We start from the raw sequence: 26,665 nt of genomic DNA on the forward strand, positions 1-26,665 counted from the left end.
TCAACACTTCATCCTTATTTTAATAGAACATTTTTTTTAATCATTAAATTAATTTGTCCTAAACAAGCCATCAAAGGCAATTTTATTTGGTCTATATGATTAATCAAGACAAATAATTAATTTTCATATATAAATCCACTTGTAATTAATAATTAATCATTATGATTAATCAAGACAAATAATTGCACTAATCCTCTTGTAATCAATACTTAATTGAGAATAAGTTGTACCTACCATACAAGACCACCAAATCAATTAGCCTTTTCTTTTTTTCCCTAAGAAAATAAGTATTGGCTCTACTTAATACATCAAAGAATAATTAAATATAAGCAATAACTCTAATAAATTAAACATACAATTTATTGTAAGAAATTATTACTATTATAGTAGACAAATATCCGTATAAGTTAAATTTGAACTCAATCGATTGGGAAGACTTGCGCTTGTAAGTGTTACCATCAACATAAAAATAAAGGGTAAATTACATTGATTTATCCTAGCATTAGGTTTAATTGCACAAACACCTCCCGTGCTTTGCAAAATTACAAGTTCACCCGTTTTTCGATGATGAAATTCTAAACATTTTTAGGACTCGTCCCTTTCACCTTCGGGTCGAGTCATCTGATTGGACCCACCCTGATGTACCCGGTGTATAGGCCATTGATCTCCTGACAGCTTTTAGCCTCAAATAGCTCCACGTGGCACAGGTAAGTGGATGCATTTGGCCTTATAAATACATTCATCACACTCTATTTATTGGTAAAACACATTTATTACAATCGTCGGCATTAGATATATCTAGTTCGAATTATTCTACTTCGGTCTCACGCTGACTTAAGCATCAAAGGGTCTTATACTATATATATATGGATGACCCTTGTCTTTAAATTTAATCATAAATTAACTCAAAACACACTAGAGGAAATATAGGTTTTCACTGTAGTTAATTGCTATGGTTGAAAGTAAAAAACAAATATGGCGGACATTAATTAACCACGGGTGCACAACGACTAGCTATTAACCATTACTTCTGTAAGCGAGTATTAAATTTTCATATTGATTTTATCCGACCATGGTAGCGACAATTTGTATAGTAGGAAACGATATTTTTCTTTTTTGTTAGTCTCACTGATGTTGTACATAATTCAACACTCGAAATTGCCCGGTCACGAAATAATTAGGGACTAAGATGATACAAAACTCAATCTTCGACCATTACTAACTTTGTCGTTGAATTTTCTATAGTGAGGAAAAGAAATCAAATTTAAAATTTTCAAATATGTGTGAAATATGAGAATCTAAATTACAGAAACTAATTAAATTATGGAGTAAATTACAAATATATCTTATTTTAATGTCTGTGTAACAACAAGCCCATTTCATCAGACTTTCATTCAATTTTTACGGTGAACTTTCCAAAATGCCTTTTTGAATTATAAATTATAATTTTATTTCATTTTAAAATATTATGAATATTTTTTATGAACTAATATTCTTAATTTATTATTTACTTTATCCATCCTCATTTTTCTTTTATATTTTTTTAGATGTTTTCTTTTTTAAAAAAAATCAATAAGGGTAAATTAATAATTATTTTTACCTCACTGTTTGAGGACTACATAATTATTTTCTATTAAAAAATATATTTGTAATTTTTCAAACAATAAGGAAGGATTAATAACTATGTTAAATCTCAAAGGAGGTAGCTGTAATTTATCCTAAATTATAAAATAATGTGGTCCTTTTGGATGAAAATTATGTGCTATCTATTCAGATTTTTCTGTATCGATTTTTTTTGGATAGAAACAGTGATTATATTTTAATAAATTGAGCAATATACATCGATTCAATCTGAGGTAGATTTATTGATTTTGTCTGTATTTTGAATATACTGAGCATTGATTCTTGAAACTCGATAATTGTTATTTTTTGATAATTTATTTTAATGAAATATTTTAAATATTATATATATACATCGATTCAATTAATATATCAAAAAATTATAAAATTTATTATAATAAACTCACATAAAATGAGATAAATACCCATATATTTGGTAAGACTCGAACACATCAAACTTGTTTATAAAACTTCAATTTCATCCACAGAAGGAAAACATCATTGGTACAATATTTTGCATTAAATGTGCAGATATTATCTATTGTATCTCTTACTTCAATTACCCATAATATAAATAAAATTTTGTTATTTATTTCCTAATTAATCTTAAGTAACAGTAAATCTTATTATTTGCTGTTTGAATAATGAATGCCACAATTAGCAATGTTTCTTCACTAAATCAAACATATCAGTAATAATTCAGGGGTAAATTATATTGATATTCTTTGAGGTCAAATATAATTATACAAATACCTCATATTTTTTTGTAAATCACAAGTATACCTATCGAAGTTCTAATATGCATCAACAGCTTTTTCAGTATAAAAAAACTTATGGGGTGTTTGTATAATTAGATATAATTTTAGGGGGTGTGCAATGTAATTTACCCTAATAGTTTTAAAAGTAAATTGTGCAATCACCTAATTTTTCTCTTCCCTTTTTATTTAATTGATAAATACTTAATTTATTTGGAATTCTTCATTTAGTACATTAACATTAAAAAGAAAGGGATTTGGCACAAAAATCACTTATTATATATAGTTTTATTTATTAATTCTTGTAAAACATACACCTGCAAAAGCATCCGCAATACATTTATGTAAGATATTGGACATTTCCTTAATTCCAATCGTGCTTCTTTTTCAATCCACCTGGAGGGTAATATTTAGAAAAATAAATTCCATCATATTTTGCCGCCCAAACCAATTGATGAGACGGAATCCAGAACCACCGTGCATTGAAAACATCAAAAGCTCTGTTTTTCTTACCCCACCAAAGGTGGCAAAAGTACAGAGTAGAATAGGGTTTCAGGCAAAAATCAAAGTGAAACTCTTGATTTGATGTTAGCGTATGGTACCCAAGATCATCGTCCTTGGACGCACAGTGCAGGACCAACGGCTCAGTATTCTTAGGGAGATTGTTAATAACGTAAACGTCAAACCTGTATAGTTTTCCCATAAAGCATGCATATGCAGTGAAGTGGTTAGCATATAAGATGAAGAATAACAAAAGGTATTTGGCGATAAAACAATGCTTATTGGCCATAGAGAATGATGTTTGATGTGTTGATTTCTTAGTTTTGGTTTCTAAGAAACATTTTAAGTAGTTAAAAATATTTGGCACTTCACTTATATAAATAATAGTAGGTTCAAAATCTAGATGAGTTAGATATAAATTTAGAAAATATCAAATATATGTGATTTCAAATTTATGAAATATGATAATATGGATTTGCTGCATAATTTGGATGACTAAGATATATATAAAAATTATGGGATATATTTCAAATTTGTGAAATATTATTTACATGAATTGTACTCATTCAACTGTATTTTATCGATTTGTTTTAAGATCTTTTGAAATAAAATCAGAAGTTAGAAATAATCTATAATTTATTTATTGGGATATGAATTTTGTGATTACATATTACATTAATATCAATAAACTGATAATTACATCGATTCAATCAATAAATTCATAGTATAATAAACTGATATTACATATTATCACATGGTTAAATACAATTTACCTCCATGTGTTAATGAAAAAATGCAAAAGAACCCCCGTAAAATATAAAGTACAATTTATCCTCATGTGACACTAAAAAATAATGCAAGTATACAAGCTTCGATTACAAGAATTTTGCACAATTCAAAATATCCGGCTTCAACTTGAAATTGTTACACAAGTATAGGATGTTTTGAGTATGTATTAAAATTTTTATTTCGTTCAAAAATATAAATAAATCATGATTTTAAGTATTTAGTCCTCAGAAATAAAGTGAATTCCACTATTTGTTGCAATTAATACTTTGTTTGATATTTTTACATGGAACGTGTTGATGGTTTTACCCTCAAATTTCATTAGAAATTGGCGTGAACCGACGAATGTGGTATATGATTTTAAACACTGGAGATTGGAGGGTCACAAATACAAATAAATATGCTTTAAAAAAAATATCAATTTCATATATTAGTCTTTCGTAAAATGTCATTACATCATGTATTATGCGTAATATTGTCATCAATTATGCTTTCTTTATTTTATGTTGCTGAGTTATTTTATTAAACTAGTACTTTATCATACATTTGTTAGCATATATGTTGATCATCAATACAAATTTATTCTTATAATTGTTGAGTAAAATCTATATTCTTTCTGTTACCATGAATAGGCTTTATGTAATTCTTTCGGAGGATAAGATCCCGCGAAATAAATCCCGTCGGTCTTTGCAGCCCAGTAGCACTGACGATCGGTGCATTGTTGCATAATTGTCTTAGTATTGAAAACGTCAAAAGATATATCCTTATTACCCCACCAAAGATGACAAAAGAACAAGGTAGTGAAAGGCACCACACAAAAATCGAAATGAAAATCTTGATTTGTGGTGAGCGTGTGATTTCCAAGATCATCGTCCTTGGACGCACAATGCACTAGTAACGGTCCAGGCTCAGGAGGCAGATTGTTGACGACGTGAACCTCATACTTGCGGGCAAGAAAACATTGGGCTTTCTCTAATGCCATCATGGGGAAGATGTTTGGAGTGAGCAATAGAAAAAGTAAAACGTATCTCGTCACAAACTCTAATCTGTACATATAGAATTCCTAAAAGATTAATATAATAATATTAAGATGAAATTGACTTTTATTTTGTTGAGGCTTTCTCTAATGCCATCATGGGGAAGATGTTTGGAGTGAGCAATAGAAAAAGTAAAACGTATCTCGTCATGGCCGTATAACTTATCATTTGCTCCAAAACGATATATGATTTGTTTTGGCTTCCATGATTTATCTGATATGTAGCTTCAAACTCCAATCTGTACATATAGAATTCCTAAAAGATTAATATAATAATATTAAGATGAAATTGACTTTTATTTTGTTGATCATGGTAATATTTTGACTATATTAAGAACTTTTTGAATTGTAATATATGTCAGCTAAGAAAATTTAATAAATCTAACTACTCAGATTACGATATTCTAGAAAATTATGTAAATATTCGAGTTCGAATCAAAATTGATATTTGACATGATAAATTTTTTGTAATTTCACCGTAAAAAAAAAGTTGATTATAGTGTAATTAACTCTTCCATTTTCATGTAGGCTTTCTTCTTTACTTTTGTTATATATTTAGTTTTCTATCAGATTACATGTAATTTCCAACAATGCGTATGGGATGAAATTTTGACTGAAAAATGTTGGAGGGAAGATTTAAATTTTCTTAATTATAAAATAATTTTCAACATGATGCAATGATTTAATTTTATATTTATTCGGATACCTTCTTCATTGTATTAATAAAAAAATACGTCAATTATATATCTATACTATTAATCAACTAGCATGAATGTGCATATATATTATTATTATTCAAAAGTTTAGGTAATAGTTCGTTAATTTTTTGTTATTGTAAAAAAAATCTATCAAATTTTTATTTAGAATTAAACTAATATGTATATTTATAAAAGCGTTTTAAAATTTTCAAAACAAAATATGTCAAGAAATAACAACTTATTTGATTCTAAAGGTATCGTGTCTATTCAATTTTACCAATAAAAGATCTTATTATGCCGAACATCCTGACTTCTTATAAGATATTTTCACATCTTATAAGCTTTAACATCTTATTTTATCCAAATACTTTAGGAGCTTATTTTTAAAATAAGATCGGACATCTTATAAACTGCTAAATCATCTTATAAGATGTTTTAAAAAAGCTTAGCCAAACACTGCTCTTAGTATATTTAATTAAACATAAACTCCTTGTGGTTTGGAAAATTACGTCTAGTACCCTTGATATTTATTTCTATTCAACAAATAAATCAATTTGTTAGTAAAGTTTGCGGAATTTGCTGACATCGGCAAAAAGGTTACGAAATTCATATTTACCCCGTCGATTGACTTTTAAACATGTTGTAAGCCAAATAAATCTTTTTTTAAAATCGATGAGTTTTATTAGTATTTTAAAAATTGCACGGGAATTGCACTTATACTCATTTGGAAAATACTCTATTGCTCCCACAATCATATATCGTACTATTAAGTAAACATCATCGCTCTTTGCTGTCCAATTGCTTGTATCATGGTTACGTGGCGAATTCACTTTACGTTTTAATCAGTGAATGATAATCTCTTCTTACCCAGTTAGAGTTGACAACATTAAAAGATAGAGAAAAGTTTCGCGCAAAAACCAAAGTGAAAATCTTGATATGTTGTTCGTGTATATGTTTCCCAAACCATCATCCTAAAGGTTCAAAATTTGGAGGAAGATTATCAACAATATAATTTCAGGACATGGAAAAAAATCCCAAAAAAGACTTATTGCGAACACAACTCATTTATTTGATGACATCCGAGTATATGACATACATACATATATATACTTTCTACTCAACTATAAGATCAAAATTTTTTTATTGCCAGCTATATCTTTTATGTCCTGACAAGTAAATACCGTCCCACATAGCCGCCCACGTGCACGTATCATGGTCACAAGGATTTCCAATCCACCTTGCATTGTAGACTTCGAAAGCTTTTTCTTGTGTACCCCATCGAAGGCGACAGAAAAACAGAGTAGAAAGCGGTTTGACACAGAAACTGGAGTGAAAATTTTGATTTGTTGTCAGTGTATGATTTCCTAGGTCATCGTCCTTCGACGCACAATGTACCAGTAATGGTTCAGACTTCGGGGGAAGATTGTTAACCACATAAACTTTAACTTTGTAATACAGAAAACAACTATTTCCGACCAAAAAAAGATAGGACAAAAGGATGAAACATTGTAGAAGGTGTTTGGTCATATTATGAACTTGTTAGAAAATGATACGATTTGTTGATGAAATATATGTATATATATATATATTGTTTTTGTAAATCTTCTTATATAGATGATTATTTGAACCACCATGAATATTAAAGTGAGTTGGCAAATTGAAATAAATTGTGACTATTTGGGTCTGATTAATAATAAAACATGCATATTATTAATATTTTGTGAAAAATGTTGCAATCTGGTAATACTTGATTGTATTATAACTATTGACTATCCTACTATGGAAATAAATTTTTTAAAAAAAGTAATTTATGGAGCAAAATTAAGATAATCCCATCATGCTCATGTGGATTGATTATACAAATATATGAATAGAATTGTAATCAATGAAGATTGTCTAGTTAATGCAACTATTTCGATAATAAAATTTTTAATACATACTATAATTTAGGCCGAACATGGTAATTTGTAAGATAATATTATATCATCATGACATAATCGACGATCTAAAAAAATAATTACATAATTTGGCTTTTTTTTTTAAACATATTATAACTATTGATCATTTTTACACTTTGACGTCTTTTTTTTTTGTCAACTTGTATATCATCTCAACTTTACAAAACTTTATTTTTGCCATTTGTAATTGTTTTTCAATTAAATTTTTTGTAGGAAAAAACATCAAATGCAGTGCATATGTGATAATTAAGGGTTATATAATGTGATATTTTTCACATATGCACAGTATGTGATGTTTTTCTGGCGAAAAAATCAACAAAAAATTTATCATATACGGCAAAGTGTAAATTTCGTAAAGTTGAGATTTTACTCCTTTCAAATTTTTTGAATCAATATATTTCATTTATAATAACTTTTTTATGTTTTGATTTTGAAACACGATAAAATTTGCATTTAGATTGCACTTACACTTTCTCCCCTCAAATTTTAGAAATTACACTTACACTCATTTGGAAAATACTCTAATGCTTCCAGTCATATCTCTTACTAATAAGTAAGAGTAAATTACAATGAACAATTCTGATATTTGACATAATTATGAATGACCCCACGTTGTCTGAAAAATTATTAAAATCCTCCCCTTCTCTATGTTTGATAAAATTATATAATTTTTGAACCGAGGCTTAGAATTATCAATTTACCTTTAATGTATTTTTAAAAAAAATAAAAAAAATTGTAAAAAATCATTGGATTAGATGGATGGAAAAATTTGAAACAAAAAAAAAAAAAAATGGACTTAGTCTATTGAAAAGTTTCATAAAAAATGAATATTTATGTAAACTTATAATTTATGATAAAATTATATAATTTTTGAACCGAGGCTTAGAATTATCAATTTACCTTTAATGTATTTTTAAAAAAATAAAAAAAATTGTAAAAAATCATTGGATTAGATGGATGGAAAAATTTGAAACAAAAAAAAAAAATGGACTTAGTCTATTGAAAAGTTTCATAAAAAATGAATATTTATGTAAACTTATAATTTATAGTTCATAAGGTCATTTTGATTAATTCACTATAAAAAATGAATAAAAATCTAACAACGACGGATGGATTGAACTAATTGTTTAACGATAGTAAAAATTAGGGGGTGATTGTGTTCATTTGATAATATTCGAATACATAAAGTACTACAAACACAACTCATTTATTTGATAATATTCAAATACATAAAGTACATATAAATATTATTTTTACTCAATTATAATATCAATAAGTTTTTATTCCCAATTGTATTTTTTATTTCCTGACAAATAAATCCCATCCGACTTAGCCGCCCACGTGCACGTTTCACGATCACAAGGATTGACTTTCCACTTTGCATCGTAGACGTCGAAAGCTTTTTGTTTCGTACCCCAGTGAAGATTACAAAAGAACAGAGTAGAAAGAGGTATGACGCAGAAACTGAAGTGAAAATCTTGATTTGTCGTTAGCGTGTGATTTCCGAGATCGTCATCCTTCGACGCACAATGCACCAGCAACGGTTCAGTTTTTGGGGGAAGATTATTAACAACATGAACCGTAATTTCATGATACAGAAAACAACTATTTCCAATCAAGAAAAAATATGATGAAAGGAAAAGACATAATAAAAGGTGTTTGGTCATACTACTGAACTTGTTAGAGAATAATGTGATTTGTTGATGTAATATATATATTTTTTTTGTTTATGTAAGTCTTCTTATATAGATGATTATTTGTTTTTGTGAAAACCACCATAAATATTAAAGCCAGTTGGCAAATTGAAAGAAATTGTGGCTATTTGGATCTCATTAATAATAAAACATACATATTATTTAAAATTTGTGAAATTTTTTGTAATATGGTAATACTTGATTGTATTATATATTACTATTGACTATCGTGCTATGGAAATAAATCTTTAAAAAAAGTAAATTATAGAGCAGAATTAAGATAGTCCAAACTATTTCAATAATAAAATTTTAAATATATACTATAATTTAAGCGGAACATGGTAATCTGTATGATGATGATATATTGATATGATCTGGAATCTTTTATACATTATAGTTAAAAGAAAAAAATTATGGTAAATATAAATTAATCATAATTCTGAAACGATAATTACCCGTTGCTTCTGCAAGTGTGGTAAAAATATTAGCCATCATGGCGAATATTTTGGCTATAGCTAAAAATCGTAGCGAATATTGATTAAGTATGGTAAAAATTTAAGTTTTTGCTTTAATTTTATTTAACTATGATTAATAGTATTGATTTATCATGATTTTTAAAATATGGTCATTTATAGTGTAACGAAGAACTCGATTTTTTTTTTTTGTAGTGTTAACAACAGTTGTTAATTATTGTTCTTGTTAGTGCGGCCAAAGTATTATCTACAACTAAAAATCATGGGAACTACTTCGGCAATAGGTAAAACTATGGGAAATATTGGTTAATCGTGGTCAAAATTTAAGTTTTTATCTCGATTTTGTTTAACTGTGATAGATAGTATTGATTTGCTATAATTTTTAAGTCGTACATGTAGACAAATTAATTTTGTATCCAATCAAATGATGACAGGTGTAAAATAATATATCAGGTATCAACTATAATACTTTTCTATTTATAATTCAAAATTCACTAAATTAAATTCCAAGTATAAATAGTTAATATAAATATTTTGCCATTAAATTAATGGCTAATAAGTGACAAAATTAAAGTATTTCGACCAATCAAAATTATGTTTTGCATATAAAGATTCGGGTCAATCAAAATGCATCGCGTTGAACAACTGCATGTACGCTCCAATAAAATCAAGACAAATAATTCTGATATTTATCTCTTATTGAAGAGAGAATGTCAAATCATCCAATCATTTATTTTAAAAATATATGTATTTTATTTATTTACATTAAATTATAACAAAAAAAATAAAAAAGGTGTTCAAGTACATCACAACTCTCTTTTTAACATCTATATAAATGGATTTTTTAAACTCATTCAAGACACAGATAGAGCAAGGGATTAAGCAAGAGAAGAAGACCAAAAGAATTCTCTCCACGAAGTTCCTCGAGTTCCAGAATAATCAAATGCGCTCAAGATGGATATTGAATCATTCGTCAAAAATGCGCAACAAATTATAGAAAAACCTTCGAATTAACATTATAAATATCAGATAAATTCTCAAGAAGACTCAAGTTGCGAATCCACTTTCAAAATCCTCAAATGCAAAGTCAAGATTATAGCATTTGATTCGGAATTACCAAAGTTAAGCACTCAAATCAACGTTATGAATATTATTTTCTCAAGGAGATCCAAGTGAAAAATCCATCTCCAAATCCTAAAATTTGAAGTCAAAACTATAGTACTTAATCCGAGGTTAGAGCATGAGCTCTAGAATTAATGTTATAAAACTTCAAATCCAAGTTCAAAGGAAATTAAGAAGATTTTACATTTGAATTTGACAAGTTTACAACAAGGAATAGAATAGAAATTATACTTTATTTGTGATAATCTTTTTATATTTTGATTTTCGGACACGATAAAATTTATTTCTACAATAGTCTTTTATAGTGTATGAAATAATTTATTTTTTATAATGTATTTAAACTTTTTATATATTAGTAATGCCCGTACTTGGGACAAACTGAAATTAACTCGAGAACGCCATATAATAGAACAAAGTTATAATAAATTGTTAATTATGTTTATTGATACTCAACAATAAAGCCGTCATCGATCTATTCGTGATTATAGCAGTAAATAAGGGCAAAATTGTATTTTTTTTTATCCCACAGCTTAGACCCATTATATATATTTCAATCTTATTATTTATGAAAATTTCAAAAATAGTTCAGAACTTACACAAAATCTCATTTCTTACCCTCCTGCCAACTTCAATTAAAAAATTGATGGAAGAAAAAGCCTTATGCAAGTCACGTGGAGTTATTTTTTTAGAATGGAGGGAAACGACCACGTGATTTGCATGTGATTTTTCTGTTAATTTTATGAAGAAAGTTGGTAAGAAGTCTCAAACTGGTAATTTTTAATATTATGGGACTATTTTCGGAAATTTGAAAAATAATAGGACGACAAGTGTACAAAGCCTAATTTATAGAATGAAAGATACAAATTTTCTGAATAAATTATTATGGTATAATAAAATAATCTATACTTCTAAGAAATTACCAAAAATAAAAGGAAAAACTTTCAAGAAAGAAACAACGATTGCAGATCACCTGCACGAAAAAACAATAATCCCAAAACAGAAGCGGCAAACCTAAAATTAATCATCAATTCGTGTACCATCCGGGATGGATCTTGTTATGAACTTGGCGGCAGTATTGCTCGCAGGCCGGCTCACAAGAGGTTTCCGTCGCGCTCTTGATCTTCATGCATACCGGCATGCAATGCTCCATGCAGTCCGTCATAGCATGGCTCGTGCTGCGGCTCAGAATAATCGCCAATGCGCAGAAGATCAGCATAGAAACAACAGTTTTCGTAGCGGCCATGGTTGTTTATCTTCTTCTAGCTTGTGATGAGAATGGTGCATGTGAAATTCTTAAATTGGTAATGAAGTGACCAACAAGATTGTTTGTTTTGGTTTAGGACTATTTATGGATTGGGAATTCTAAGGTAAAGTTGACTATGTATGAGTGATGGTCCGGAGAATTGCATGGAAGAAGGTTAGTTCTTATAGCCATTGCTTGAAGAGTATATGGGAGGCATTTACTTATTTATTTTTGAGTAATAATTTGTTCTTGTTGTTTGGTTGTGGATGGCATACCATAAATAAGTTCTTGTCAAGTAGCTTCTAACAGTGTTTGTGGTATGATTACATTTTTTGTGTATAAATTATTTTACGGGTTTTTGAATTTAGATCTAATTATACAAATATATTTTACGTTTTACAAAATTATAGGTACATTATTGATAATATTATAGTATATAATTTAAAAAATTGTATGTAGTCATCGATCGTGTCACCCTTACTAGTTTTTTTTTAATTAGGATAAGAGTAAATTGTATTGACATCCCTTGAAATTAGATGAAAATACACACAAACCCATGTGTTTTGTAAAATTATAGTTACACCCCCTAATGGTGTTACTGTAGTATTCTTCACCCATGTTTTTTATAAAACTACAACTACGCCCCCTGCAAGTGTTAGTGTAGTGTTTTTCAGGGGGTGTTTGTGTAAGTTTTGTCTTTGAATAATGAGTGTAGTTGTAATTAATATTATAACCTAGGGGTGTAATTATATTAGCACCTCCTAATATTAGGTCTAATTACATAAATACCCCCTAATATTTGTAAAAGTACAAGTACACCCTCTATTTTTCACAAACGTCCCTTGACATACATTACACAATTTATATTTTTTAATGGGCTTATTATTGGGCCCTGTTTATTGAGCCCATTGGACGTGTGTCCAAGTTAAACTTGCCCGTATGACCCTATCCAAACATCTCTACCCATTTCATAGGATCCGGGAAAGCTTTTACCCAGGTTCAGACTTGACCCGGTTGACTGGGCAGTTGTCTCTTGCCTGCATAAGAGAAGACTCTACTCATCACTGTAGAGAGAGGGAGGCTCTAAAGCTTCACAGCAATGGCAGCTATAATTTTATCTCTCTTGGTATTATCGCTCTCGTTGTTCACCGTAATTTCGTCGTCATCGCTTCCTGGCCTCCAGATCCTCCAGGCAGAGCGCCAAGTGAGCTCTCTTTTACGATCTCAATTCCATTTGTTATTCTGAAAATCAGATTTTGATTTTATGTTGGAATGTAGTTTGTTGTTAATTCTTTTCTCTATTCTAACGTGTTTTTTGTTAGAGAAATGTAATTGACTCCTGTGCAATTGAATTTCGTGCAGATTGATTTGACTTCGCACATTGTTAGGGTTTACTTGACGTTGAAGGTAATTTTTTTAACTCCTCTCTGCTTTAATTCAACTGAAGATGGATAATTTAGCTAATTTTAGGAGATTATGTGGTGTATTGATTTGCTTGTCGATGTCTTTTTTCTTTTTTTATTGGTTTTAATTTTTTATTGCTTAACTAAGTGTTGATTTTGATAAGCAATTTATTTCCAGTTGGAATTTTTTTTCATTCTCTTTTATATAAATAATGTGTGTTTAAATGTTTTTCCAATTGCAGTACAAATATTTAGAGGACTTCTTTTCGACAATCAACAGATTTTAATTATGATGCTTTCTAATGGGTTTGGTCTAATCTCAAAAATGCAATTTAGTTTGGTGAATCTGGAATGTGGTTTCATCAGTTCTGTATGAAATCCAGGAAAGTTGCACAAACATTACCTTTATTGAAGAGAACTTGAGTGGGTGAGTGATTTTCACCTTAATGCAAAGATGGAGTCTGCCAAGCCATATCTGTTAAATTGGTTCTAGTGCCTGTGGTTACAAATGTCGTTGTGTGATGCTGTTTTTTGCATGTCTTTTAGTTTGTTGCTTTCCTATGTTATGGTCAACCTGTAGAAAATTGTGGAATGTGTATTAATGGATCTACTATCCTAGTCTAGGTAGAAAATATCGAGGATGATCCAGCTTCAACAGTTCTACTTGCATTTCCACCTGCACAGTTTGACCGTCTAGCGTTGGTTAAAGCAGCTGTAACTGTTGGCAAGAAAAGGAAGAAATCCTATGTCCCTCTTGAAGTTAACCCAACTGAGCAACCTAGCTCGCCTAACGGCACCAAATATTACGCTATATCATTGCTCAAGCCATTACTGAAGGGTGAAACTACCACTCTAGAAATACTTTATATATTGACCCACTCACTTGAACCCTTCCCAGTTGAGATAAGCCAATCAGATTCTCAATTGGTTTATTACCATGACAGTGCTATTATACTATCACCATATCATATCAAACAGCAGGCAACATTGGTTAAGACACCCAGTAACAAGGTCGAATCATTCACACAAGTTGAACCCACTCACCGCAGTGGTAATGAACTGAGATATGGGCCGTTTGAGGACGAGCATCCTTATTCATACTTTCCTATTATCATTCATTTTGAAAATAACAACCCATTTGCTGTGGTGGAGGAGCTTGAACGTGAAATTGAAGTATCTCATTGGGGGAGTGTCCAGGTGACTGAGCATTACAAGTTAGCTCATGCTGGTGCAAAGCACAAAGGTGTTTTCTCAAGGTTAGGCTACCAGTAATTGCACAAAACATTTGTTTCAAATCTTTCAATTAACTAGATATGTAGACCTGTGGACTGTAACTTGTTGCTTAAATTAGATATGGTTTTGAAGCAGCTTATCATTCAAGTGTGTGGATGGAGGGATATTTAGGATAAAAAAATGACTTTCTTAAGGTTCTGCCAGACTTATGTTTGGTATTTAATTGTAAATTCTGTTGCATGTTACTTATAAAGCTAGTAAAGCTTACAACTAACCAGAAGATGTTCTCCAGCATTATTGATGTTTTTACAATAACATATGCTTCATGTAAAACTTAACGTTAGCCAGATTTATATCTTTGCCCCTTTGATCTTATCAAATTTCTCTTCTACAGGGTTGAGTATCAATCAAGACCTGCTGCTAGTGGTGTCTCTTCTTTCAAGCATCTTCTTGCCGAGCTACCCCCACGAGTTCATTCTGTCTACTACAGGGATGATATAGGGAACATATCATCATCACGTTTACGCACAAGTTCCAAGAAGGTAACTTTCACTCTCACTCTAAGTAGCATAACACACTCAGGTAGACTGATAGTTGTCTTCTTCTGGAATTGCAACTGGAGTGGGATTTGTAGTCAGTAGAGTAAACAGTACAGTCAAGCCAAAATTTTACCTATATTTGATTTATACAAATCTTCATTGCAGTCGGAGCTGTTAATAGAGCCACGATATCCTTTATTTGGGGGCTGGAAAGCAACTTTTGTCATTGGATACGGGGTTCCGCTACAGGATTTCCTTTTTGAGTCAGCTGCTGGTGCTCGTTATCTAAATTACAGTTTTGGCTGCCCTCTTGCTGATACTGTAGTTGACAAGTTGACAATCAAAGTATGCACGACATTATTAATATACATGTTGCAACATAGATTAAGTGTTTCTGTTATTTCAGGTTTCCCTAACTTTTTCTGAAGAATTAGTTCACTGATATAAGACCTCTTATGTTTTTAGGTTGTCCTCCCAGAGGGATCACAGAATCCTTCTGTCGAAGTTCCTTTTGCAATTGAACAAAGTTTGGAGGTAAAGCTTTTCAAGATTCAATAAGACATGTGAATTTGGTATCATGACTATCAGGAGTTACTATTATCTATTGAATGCCTAGAGGAAGGCATTTCTTTACATTCCAATTTCAGCACAAATTTTCCAGACCAATACTTTTTCCTGTTTTCTTCTTTCTGGAATTAGATCTCTCATCACTACACTGGTAGGCAGCATGTTATTTTCTAAACGATTAGGAAAGCTGCCTTTCTTTCATTTTGGTCGGGGATAGCGTGCATCAGTGTTCGCTGAATCTTTCACTTTTATATTGTTCCAGACAAAGTACTCGTACCTTGATGTGATTGGACGGACAGTGGTGGTTCTGGAAAAGAAGAATGTGGTTCCTGAGCATAATGTTCCTTTCCAGGTAACCTGTCACTGCAGCAAACTTGATTGGTCCTAATTTCCACCCAGCAATACAAGAAATTTCTTCCAATCACACTGCTCTACTCTAACATTGAGTTTTGAATCTTTAAGAGACCAAGCTTTTTAACCATATTAAATTTGCCTGAACTTCTGATCTGTGTATGATCAAGCATTAACCATACTTATTATGCCCTCATTCATCCTTCATCTTCTTAAGGCACCAAGAAGAATGAAGAAAATATAATTCAGCTTTCTTAAAAACACAGAGTAAAACTTTTCCAGTAACTGCCCATCCAGCCTTGGTTAAATTGATCTCGGGCGTGTCTAAAAATTTCAAAAACTTCATCTTTGCTGTTAGATTGGAACAATATACGACTGTATGGAACATTTACTTATTTGTCTTAAAACTGTTGATACGTCTGTGGCTGGCCATATGGGCTAGTGCGTCTTCCTATAATTTTGACATCCACATATACACTTTTAACAGATTTCATTGGGACACCTGATGGATTCTGCTAGTATTAACTCTACTTGTTCTCGCTTTGTACTGTGAAAAGGGAAAAGGATAGGAAGATAGCTCTTTAAGTATAAAACCTTATTCTGCACCTTCCTATGTAACATTTGGCTCATTTTTTTTGCTTCTTATCTCATTTGAATTCACTCATGCAGGTCCATTACAAGTTCAACCCTATATTTATGCTTGCTGAACCCTTGATGCTAGCTGCTGCATTTTTCCTGTTCTTCATCACTTGTGTTGCATACCTTCACATCGATCTCTCCTTACGGAAATGAAAGCGTAACTATTTAAGTATTCTTGCAAGGTAATCTGCAGCTTCTTTGTTGCATTTTACTTCTTTGAATTGTCATTATGTCCGTGCATGAATTGTTACATCTGTAGCGCATCGACTTTGGGTTATTCTCTGCTTCAGTTTACCTATCACCGGAAGCAGCAAGAATTTCCAGACAGCCAAATATAGATCACATCTTGAAGTTCAGGGATAGGGTGACGATTTCTGATACGTATTAGCCAAAAGGAAGCAGAACTACAGATTTTGCATCATTGTTACAGATTTCATCCTCTTTCACATGGTCGTGTCTCTTTACAGAAAACAAAATATATTATGCTAAACTGTTGCAGCTATGCGACTCGAGAGAACATTTTGGCTGTTAATTTGAAGTTAGGTAGTTTCTATATTGTCATGGCTGTTATTATTGCTCCTATGCCCGAAAAGAAACAGACGAGGAGTGATATCTTGACTGGAATTCTTTTTGCCTAAACTATGGGGTCACTCTCAACTTGTAGTTGTCATGTGATTAGTTATTCTTTTTAAATTATATCGTAATTATAGTGACAAAACATATTTTATTGAGGTGGTGATTGACTTTATTTCAGTCAAATTAAGGTCAAGCTATAATTTTTTGTAAAATTATGGTATAAATATATTTACACCTCTAACTTATAATTTATTTAAATAAATCATCTTTATTTTTTATATATTATAAACATTATTCTTGATAATAAGAAAAAGGGTAGTTAGTCTAATGATGTTGATGTTTTTAAAGAGTGTACGTCTAATTTTTCAAAATACAAAAGTAATTCATGTAAATAATATCGATATTTTTTATGAGTGTACGTGTGATTATTTATAAAGACATGAATAGTTTGTATGGATTGGTCATAGTTAACTGAATGTAAATATAATTATTTTTAAAATTATGAATAAGTTTGAGGAGAATAGCCACAAAACTCCTCGGAGGTCAAATCATACCACAACAGGGAAATGTTTAACCATTGGGATGGCTTCAGTGTCCTGATCTATCCAGCTTGACTGTCATTGTGTCATGTTTTTGTTGAACGACCATTTTATTTAAAATGTTTAAGTTATAAAAGAAGATAATTATTTAATATTAATATTTTAATATACATATCTTATATATAAATTCTGCACGTGAATTTTTTTTCTTTGTTGTTTTTCAATTGTCAAGGGGATTCAAATTCAAAATCTTTTGTTTATTCTAATTTTGATATTATATTAAATGACTAATTCATTCAAAAATTAAGTCACTAACAAAAATAATTATTTAAGATGAATACCGTAAAGAAGTATCTTCTCATCATATTTAGCTCTTGGCATCCTCACTCCCTCTGCCCCTTATTAACCCTAAATAATTAATTAAAATTTAAAAATGATGCTTCAAATGGATCAAAGTTGCAACATGTGTCATATAGGCAGAAAATGAACAAATAGCAAGGATGGGAAAAACGTTGATGGCAACACCCCAAAAGCCGTGGTTTCAAGAAAGTTACCATCTTATAGTTGAGTACGTAAAAGTCGTTAATACTGAAGATGGAAAGAGCGTTATTTCAAGTAACAAATTATTGGTGTTGGATTGATTATAGATGACGCGTTGCATTTCAAAGTCAACCAAATATTGACCCCTCCTCAAAATATGATATGCCACAAACCACTTTTTTACCTTAGATTTTTTTTTTTTTTGAGAACTAAAAACAAAAATCCAAAAATAGTGGGGATTCAGTAACTAGAATATGATGTGTCAGTCAATCATTTCCACACCCTGAAAAGACCAAAACACCGTCAAAATCTAGAAGGGGAATCAAGAATCAATAATGTGATCAAGGGCAAAGTAGTAAAGTACAAGAAAGCTGTCAGCTCCCTATAAACACCACAACCAGTTTGTTCAAATGCTTAAGAAGAGAACAAGAACACAACAGAAAAGAAAGGGATAAAAGAATTAAAACCAAAAAAAAAAGCCCATTCTGCAGTTTGCCAGATATCTGAAAAGGAAAAAAGTTTCTGGAGTTCTGCATTTTGAGACTCTGATTCCCTTTTTAAGGGATCAGAGGATCAATCATCAATCATCAATCATCAATCTCCTACCACTTGCCCAAGAGTTCTCTTCTTTTGCATATTATTCTACATTTTTTATCTTATCTGGGCTTTTTGTGTTTGAACTGGTGGTGGTAGGAGAACAATCTTGGAACATTTTTCCTAAATGGGCTTTTGAATAACACGGATAAAACTTAATATAAAGATTGGGTTTTTTTTTTCTTCTTCTGTTTCTTTTCTGTGAATCTTGGGAAAAGGGGAATGGCAGAAATTGAAAGCAAGATGACTGGATGGCTTTATCTTATGCGCCATAATCGATTTGGGCTACAGTATTCACGTAAAAGGTATTTCACTCTTGAAGACAACTGCCTCAAGAGCTTCAAATCAATCCCCGCTTCCGAGACAGAGGTGCATTTTTGTTGTCTTTCTCTGGTTTTTTAAATTTCTTGGCATGCAAATGCAAGTGCATGAGAATGTCTATTGTTGGGTGGAGTGGAACTTTTTTCGTGTTGATGGGGGCGAGATAGATGTTTTTATTCATATGATATGGTTAAATGGGAATTTGAGGAGGGTAAGTTTGTGATCTTCGCGTGCAGTTTACGTGTAAAACTTGAGATGATAGATAGTGGGGTATGGTGAATGTCTATCGAAGCACGCTTGACTCGCTCCGTCTCTGCCACGTAGTCATGTTATGCATGCATGCGTGTTTTGTATATGTTGCATGTATGTATATGTAAGTATGATGTGATTTCTGCCTCTTGATGCCGGTATGGTGAATTTGCTTCTGCCATGAATGTGATAGTGGAATTCCAGGTGCTGTTTAAAGTAAGAAAGAAATTTCTCCGGTTTTTTGTCAGTATTTGGATTCTTGCACTTTGTTTTGGTTTTTAGTATGTCTGAGGTTGTCTGGTCAGTTATGTCATTCTTTTTTTTTTGGTTTCTGTATTTGTTTGGCCCTGATCATGCATGGCAACATTCTATTGGAGTTCATCTTCATCTGCTTTTTTTTCCCTTTAATCTAAAATACATCTCTTTCGTAAAATGTTACAAGTCCATTTTGATGAAATTCTTATTGTGGATCTGTTCACATTCTGTTACTCGAGTTTGATTAACAATTGCAACAAATAATGACCATTTTCTCGCCTTTCTTGCCTTATCCAAGGGGAAATAGAGTAAACTTACCTCTGCTACTTTCCGTTCAGATGATTATATGTCAACGTCATGTTTAAACTTGTTTTTCAGTCTGTGCTTTAATAGTTTTTAAGTTCAGGAAAAATCTTATCTTACACAGATGAAGACTTGTCTGATGGGTTGTCATATCGAGTTATGGGGATTAATAAAACTGAATGTCGAAAGAAATAGTAGGGATAGTTGCCATATTATGAAATGAATCCTGAAAAGACTATATCCAGACTGTATCTTAGTTTGCCTAGCCAATTTGTTTATACGAAACCTCTACAATCATTGCATCATGGATCCTAATCTCTTTGCTCTCATAATTATTAACCATTCTTGCTCAGGAGCCTGTTAGAAGTGCAATAATAGACTCCTGCATTCGCGTCGTGGACAATGGAAGAGAGACCCATCACAGAAAAGTACGTGCCTCACAAATAAACTGTGTTTCAACAATGATAGACTAGCAAAGCACAAATGATCGACTTCTATTTGTGCTTATATGGTTTTTCTTGTGGATTGCAGTTATTTTTCACTTTCACCCTTTACAATACTTCTAACCATAATGATCGGCTGAAGGTATGCTATTTCTTGCTTCTAATCTGTAAAGAAAATATGCTCATAGTGGAGGTGTGTAACAATGTAATTTCAAATTTCGTAGCTCGGGGTGACAAGTTCAGAAGAAGCTGCTAGGTGGATCCATGCTTTACAGGATACGGCACTTAATCCTGGAAAAGATTTCATGTCTGATTCTGTAAGAAAATGGCAGCCTTTCAGGTAACTTATTTTGCTCGATCGGAGATGTTCCAAAATCAATAATCTTAAATAACTCAATCTTTTGGACTTCTTAGTAGATATATAAACAGTTCTGTCACTGTTCCCGAAGACATGAGACTAAGTACATGTACCAAAGCCTTTGTTTGTGGGAAGATATCTCAGTCCAAATTGTTCTGAAGCTTATTAAGTATAGGATGCTTGATCACTCTTATTGAAGAAAAATTATGCTTGAAGTTGTAACCTTTTCCATTTAAGTCACCAGATTAAAGAAACTGCAATCTTGACCTTGTTTCCTTTGGTTTTGCTGCACCAAATTTATATACCTTTCGTCCGACAGCATGAGTGTTAAGAGAAGATCGTCAAACAAAAGGTCGGATGTCAACTTGACTGCTGCATCTTCTCTGCATGTGAATGCAATGACATCTGATGTAATAGCACCTTCACCATGGAAAATATTTGGCTGTAAAGATGGTAAAGAACCATATTTACTCAATACGTTCAGATGGAGATTGACCGTTGTTTTCTAGAATTTTGATGTCCATATTTTGTTGCCTCATCAGGATTACGTCTCTTCAAAGAAGCAAAAGACAGAGATTCCAATGGGAGGGTATATTTCATTTGAAACTCACTTATAGCTAATCTTCCAGATTAACTGCTTGCCTCAGATGAATTCATGAACTTTTATTCTCAGCATTGGGACGATCACCCAGCCATAATGGCAGTTGGCACCATTGATGCATCTTCAGAAGCTGTTTTCCGTACCCTTATGTCTCTTGGTACCTCAAGAACAGAGTAAGGCTGCTTAACTCTTCTTGGTTTGCACAAATTTAAGGCTTCAGATGTGTTGTAATTTACTATTAAACATGCCGATAAGTATGTCCACAGGAGCTAATAATAGGTAAAGGCAGAATCATTTTTAGTACAGTTATTGAATCCATACATGGACTTGGGCTAACTGATAAATACTTGGCTACTATTCATGCTAAAATTTTGTGCTAAATTCACATTTACATACAGTGCATGTAGGCATTCTGTTGTAGTTTAGTTTCTTAAGAAATCCGATCCCTTCTCAAGCAGTTACTCGTCGTAAATGCTATACCTGGTTCGCCCCTCGTCTTAAGACCAACATATTTCAACTTTAACAAGACATCCAACTGTGAACATGTTAACTTTTTTAAAGCAGAATTACATAAGTACTCTTTCGATTGACTATATCACCCAGAAATACCTTGTTTTTTGGAAAATTGCACCATCCCCCTTGCAACTATCTTTTCAGGATGTTCACTTATTAACTTCTTCTGTTTTGCAGGTGGGATTTCTGTTTCTACAGGGGCAGTGTGGTTGAGAACCTTGACGGTCATACGGATATAATTCACATTCAACTATACAACCATTGGCTGCCATGGTCAGGGTTTTAACTTCAGCCAAGAATCCACTTCTTTGAATGTTTAGTGTTATTGATCATGTTGTTTTGCAGGGCAATGAAACGAAGAGACTTACTGCTGAGACGTTATTGGAGAAGAGAAGAAGACGGCACATATGGTAATTTTAACTTACAAGTACTTTAAAACTTTAACATTTCATAAGATTCTATCTTATACACTGATATATTGCTTTTTTGGTTGCAGTGATTCTCTACCACTCCGTGGTCCACAGAAAGTGTCCACCTCAAGACGGATACATCCGCGCTTGCCTTAAAAGTAATGTACACTTTGACTTGAGATGCCATTTCCGATCAATAATCTAGATATGCTTAAGCTTAAAAACTCGAGAGGTTTTTCAATTTATTGCCCATGATTGTGTTGAAGATTAGTCATCTCTGCTGGAGGAAAGGAGAAGTAACATATGGTTCTTGTTTATGAGTTATGTGGGAAGTGGGAATTTAAGCATAAGACCTTTGTACAAAACTGAAATGGATTGAAACTGAGAACAACTTTTTGCTGTACCTCAAAAATCAAAGCCCCTAAACTCTTTACATGTAGAGTTCAAAGATGTATTGCGTTGGCTCACAAAAAAAAGGAGCTTCTCATATAAATTATTGCATGGGACATGATGTTATTGCTCATTGGATGTACGGATGTCGAATTTCTTGTGTATTGATTGCCACTATATGTTTTACTTAACGTACCAGGTGGCGGATATCTGATTACTCCTATGCAGCAAGGTAAAGAATGTGTCATAAAACACATGCTTGCCGTTGATTGGAAGGTCTGGAGATCATATCTTAAGAAAGAATCCGCAAGATCTATTACCATCCGTATGCTCGGGAAAGTTGCAGGTTTAGTACACGTCCCATATTGCACAGAAACTCTTTTTTGAACTTTCCATCTCGGCTTTTCCTACATACCAGTGCTCCTTTTTGCAGCCTTGAGAGAGTTGTTCAAAGCAAATGCAGGAAATACTAGTCCTGAATATATAACAGGAGAGCGGAAAATAGATATGGCGCGTAATCATGAGAGTGGAAAGCAGGAGATCAATAGGATACACAATGAACCAGAAGATGAGGTAATGAGACTGCAAACAGTGAGTTCCAGTCTCACGGCCCTAAGTGATGCAGCCGACGAATTTTTCGACGTTCCTGAACCTTCAGATGATGAGGCATTAGAGAATGGGTGGACTTCGGAAATGAGTCCAGAAATATCTTATCTGGTATTTACCTAATGAACTTTTTTTACTTGAACCAGGTCTAACTCAACTTATCAAATGGCAAGAGTTATACATAACACTTATTGCATGATTGATCACTCTCCTTAGACTATACCAATCACATGACAAGTTCAATTCACTTGTCATGCGATTTGCTTGGGATTAGCCTAACCTAATTCAGATTGATGAAATACAGACTTATCTTTATTAATGAAATATGCAGGATAATTACCAGCCAAAATTGTCGTCTGCTGCCAACTTTGTGAAGAAATTGCATGATCTTGCAGGTTAGTGCATACATGAGCTGAGTACTTATAATGCTGGGAATAAACTTGCAAACTAATAAATGACTTAAGCATAACTTGAAGTTCTTACTGGTTTCAGTCCCGAAAAAGGGTTACACAGACTTGCAAGATATATCTCGGGAAGAAGCTGTGTCGCCTTGCTATGGTTGCACACTTCCGAAGGATTCCAGTTTTAACATGCCCTGCAGCTGGGCGACGGCTGATCCTTCGTCGTTCCTTATCCGTGGCCCTAATTATCTAGTAGACAATCAAAAGGTTTACACTTTCACTTCCACTATGGTCAACAAGTAAAACTTGCATTTTTCCTTATTAGTAACTTGAGCAGCTAGTGCCTATGAGCTCTTTGTCCCTTATTTCTACAGTTTCTGAGCTTGATAGCGCTACCGATTCCTGGCTGTCAGATTATATTTCAAACTTTGATTCGGAAAAATTCTTTGCTTCTCAGGTCAAGGCAAAGGGCACTTTGTTGCAAATGGTTGGTGCGGATTGGCTAAGATCTGAAAAGCGTGAAGACGATATTGCTGGCCGATATGGAAGCATCGTCCAGGTTCGATACATTTATTTTAAATAGTTGGAGCAGCAACGCCATTGGAATCATTTAACACCAAAAACTGAGAGAAACGCATGAGCAACGTATGAACGAGGGGAGGGGGGTCATTGGAGGTATTAGGAAATTGCAAGATAAGCTGTGAGACGGATGCAAAAACAAGAAGAAAAATCAAATACAAAAAAGTACAGATATACGTGATTAGGGAATATACTTACTTCAATGGTCGCTCAATTTCTATTACTAAGAATTTGGTAAGATTACAACTTGTCAAAATGGAACGTTAGATCAAACTCCAAGTAAAGGATACATGCTTGCCTTTTTATTGTAATTCATTGAAAAACTTATGCGGAACTTTTATTGATAGCTGGACAATCTCTCATACAAGTTTAATGCAAAAATTCTACAGAAATATGCGGCTTGCGGAGGATCAGAGTTCTTTTTTGTCATTAACATACAGGTAACTATGGCTTTCATTTTACATTTTACCATCAAATCCCCAACAATTTAGATTATTCACCGTGCTTGGTCACTGAACTCAGGTTCCGGGCACGTCCACATACCACTTGGCTCTCTACTATATGCTAAAATCTCCTTTAGAAGAGACGCCTCTGCTCGAGCGCTTTGTCAATGGAGATGATGCTTTTAGGAATTCTAGGTTCAAGCTCATACCGTACATTTCAAAGGTTCGAAAGTCATCATGCATGTTTAGCTGCATAATTTAAATATAACTGTTAATCCTTTTTCCCGCCTTATCTCTTCTTTATATTAACATTTTTTTCAATGGATGACTACGTTTACACCCGCCCTCAACCATCAACAGATTAGAGAACCCACCCGTACTGTTTGCATAATTACTTACAACTCCATCATGAAGTATGTTTCGGTTACACTGACATTGTCGGTAGTTTTCTCACAAAAAGTATAGTGAAACATCACCGACAAATGATGTTTGTGTAATTATTCAAACAGTAAGAGTGGCTAATTTCTGTAATTTAACCATAGTTGAGGGTGTGTTGGCATGATTATCGCTTTCCATGTTGTCGTTTAAGTGTTTCACTGCTCTCCTCCTGAAATAGAATCATATCCACAGGGATCTTGGATAGTAAAGCAGAGTGTTGGGAAAAAATCTTGTTTGATAGGTCAAGCACTTGAAGTCAATTATTTCCGAGGGAAGAACTACTTGGAGGTAAAACACGAAAACTATACCCCGTTATCGACCTTTTGTACCACCTTAAGTTGTTGAACGCCGTTTATTTGAAAAGACAAACACTCTAAATCAAGAGCTAAATTTTTCAGCTCGATATCGATGTTGGCTCATCAACTGTGGCAAGGGGTGTAGTCAGCCTCGTCCTTGGATACCTCAACAACCTCGTCATAGAAATGGCGTTCATGATACAGGTAAACACAACGCAACCTTTATTTAAAACAATCATAAACTCCACAAACAATCTCATACTAAGTTACTCAAACAACTGCATGATTGTTGGATCATTGTCTGTCATGGATTTGTTACAGGGCAACACTGCGGATGAGCTGCCAGAATTCTTGCTCGGAACGTGTCGTCTTAACAACCTAGACGTGTTGAAGTCTGTTTGTACTGACTCGATGCGTATGAGCTAGACAAAAGTACTAGAAAGATCAGATAAGTTTGAGGATGAAATGAAGAGGATGGAATAACAGGAAACCTTAAACTGATTCATGAATAGTGATTCTTTTTCTGTCCTACCTTTTTGAGGATATATATATATATGTATATATGTATAACATACATGTATGTATATAGTTTTGATCTACTCTTGAGAGTGAGAGTGAGAGTGAGAGTGGAGGATAGAAGAGCTCTAATTTTTTGGGAAGATGAAGTTTATATTTTTCTTATCATTATTATTCTTTTTATTCATTCTTTGTAATGTGTAGTTAGTCACTATTGAATCTTGTTGTAACACCAGTTTTAGTGCAAGAGGAATCATTTATATAAGTTTATTAATATGTAGTATTTTCTTTCTATTCTTTCATAACACGAAGTTTTTTTTCTTTTTTCTTCTGTTCGGGAAATTCGGTATTGTCCGTGTGAATTTGTACTTTTCTGAACTATGCATCTTTACTTATGCCCTTTTTTTTTTCACCGACACTCCCAACTCTTTCACACACTTAGATTTGAACGCAATACCTCTCGTAAAAAATTTTGAGCCCAAATCATTGGATTGTCCGTCGTAACAGATCTTTTATATGAAAAAGAGGAAGTTAGGGCCAACATGTGCTTGCCCAATGCTGTCTTCAAATGTCATGCAAAGCCCAACTTCAATTTACACAACTCTCTCTCTCTCTCTCTCTATATATATATATATATATCAAAATTATACTTATATTCCTTAACCTATGCTTTATT

General features: G+C 32.6%; 2 protein-coding genes across 2 annotated transcripts; both read left to right on the plus strand.

Moving 5' to 3' along the window:
• Positions 12,925-17,288, plus strand: LOC105166604 (dolichyl-diphosphooligosaccharide--protein glycosyltransferase subunit 1B). The gene is made up of 9 exons (XM_011086020.2): positions 12,925-13,090; positions 13,249-13,293; positions 13,914-14,545; positions 14,917-15,064; positions 15,227-15,406; positions 15,527-15,595; positions 15,891-15,980; positions 16,649-16,800; positions 16,909-17,288. The coding sequence occupies exons 1-8, from the start codon at positions 12,986-12,988 to the stop codon at positions 16,769-16,771; spliced, it is 1,392 nt and encodes a 463-aa protein (XP_011084322.1). The 5' UTR covers positions 12,925-12,985; the 3' UTR covers positions 16,772-16,800; positions 16,909-17,288.
• Positions 18,673-26,263, plus strand: LOC105166605 (protein ENHANCED DISEASE RESISTANCE 2). The gene is made up of 20 exons (XM_011086021.2): positions 18,673-19,236; positions 20,349-20,423; positions 20,527-20,580; positions 20,663-20,778; positions 21,116-21,249; positions 21,339-21,385; positions 21,470-21,570; positions 22,088-22,183; positions 22,256-22,320; positions 22,407-22,478; positions 22,910-23,056; positions 23,144-23,427; positions 23,648-23,711; positions 23,809-23,984; positions 24,175-24,276; positions 24,686-24,736; positions 24,819-24,962; positions 25,370-25,465; positions 25,576-25,677; positions 25,795-26,263. The coding sequence occupies exons 1-20, from the start codon at positions 19,090-19,092 to the stop codon at positions 25,897-25,899; spliced, it is 2,178 nt and encodes a 725-aa protein (XP_011084323.1). The 5' UTR covers positions 18,673-19,089; the 3' UTR covers positions 25,900-26,263.

Source organism: Sesamum indicum, linkage group LG7, assembly GCF_000512975.1.
Source record: "Sesamum indicum cultivar Zhongzhi No. 13 linkage group LG7, S_indicum_v1.0, whole genome shotgun sequence".
Classification (NCBI taxonomy): domain Eukaryota; kingdom Viridiplantae; phylum Streptophyta; class Magnoliopsida; order Lamiales; family Pedaliaceae; genus Sesamum; species Sesamum indicum.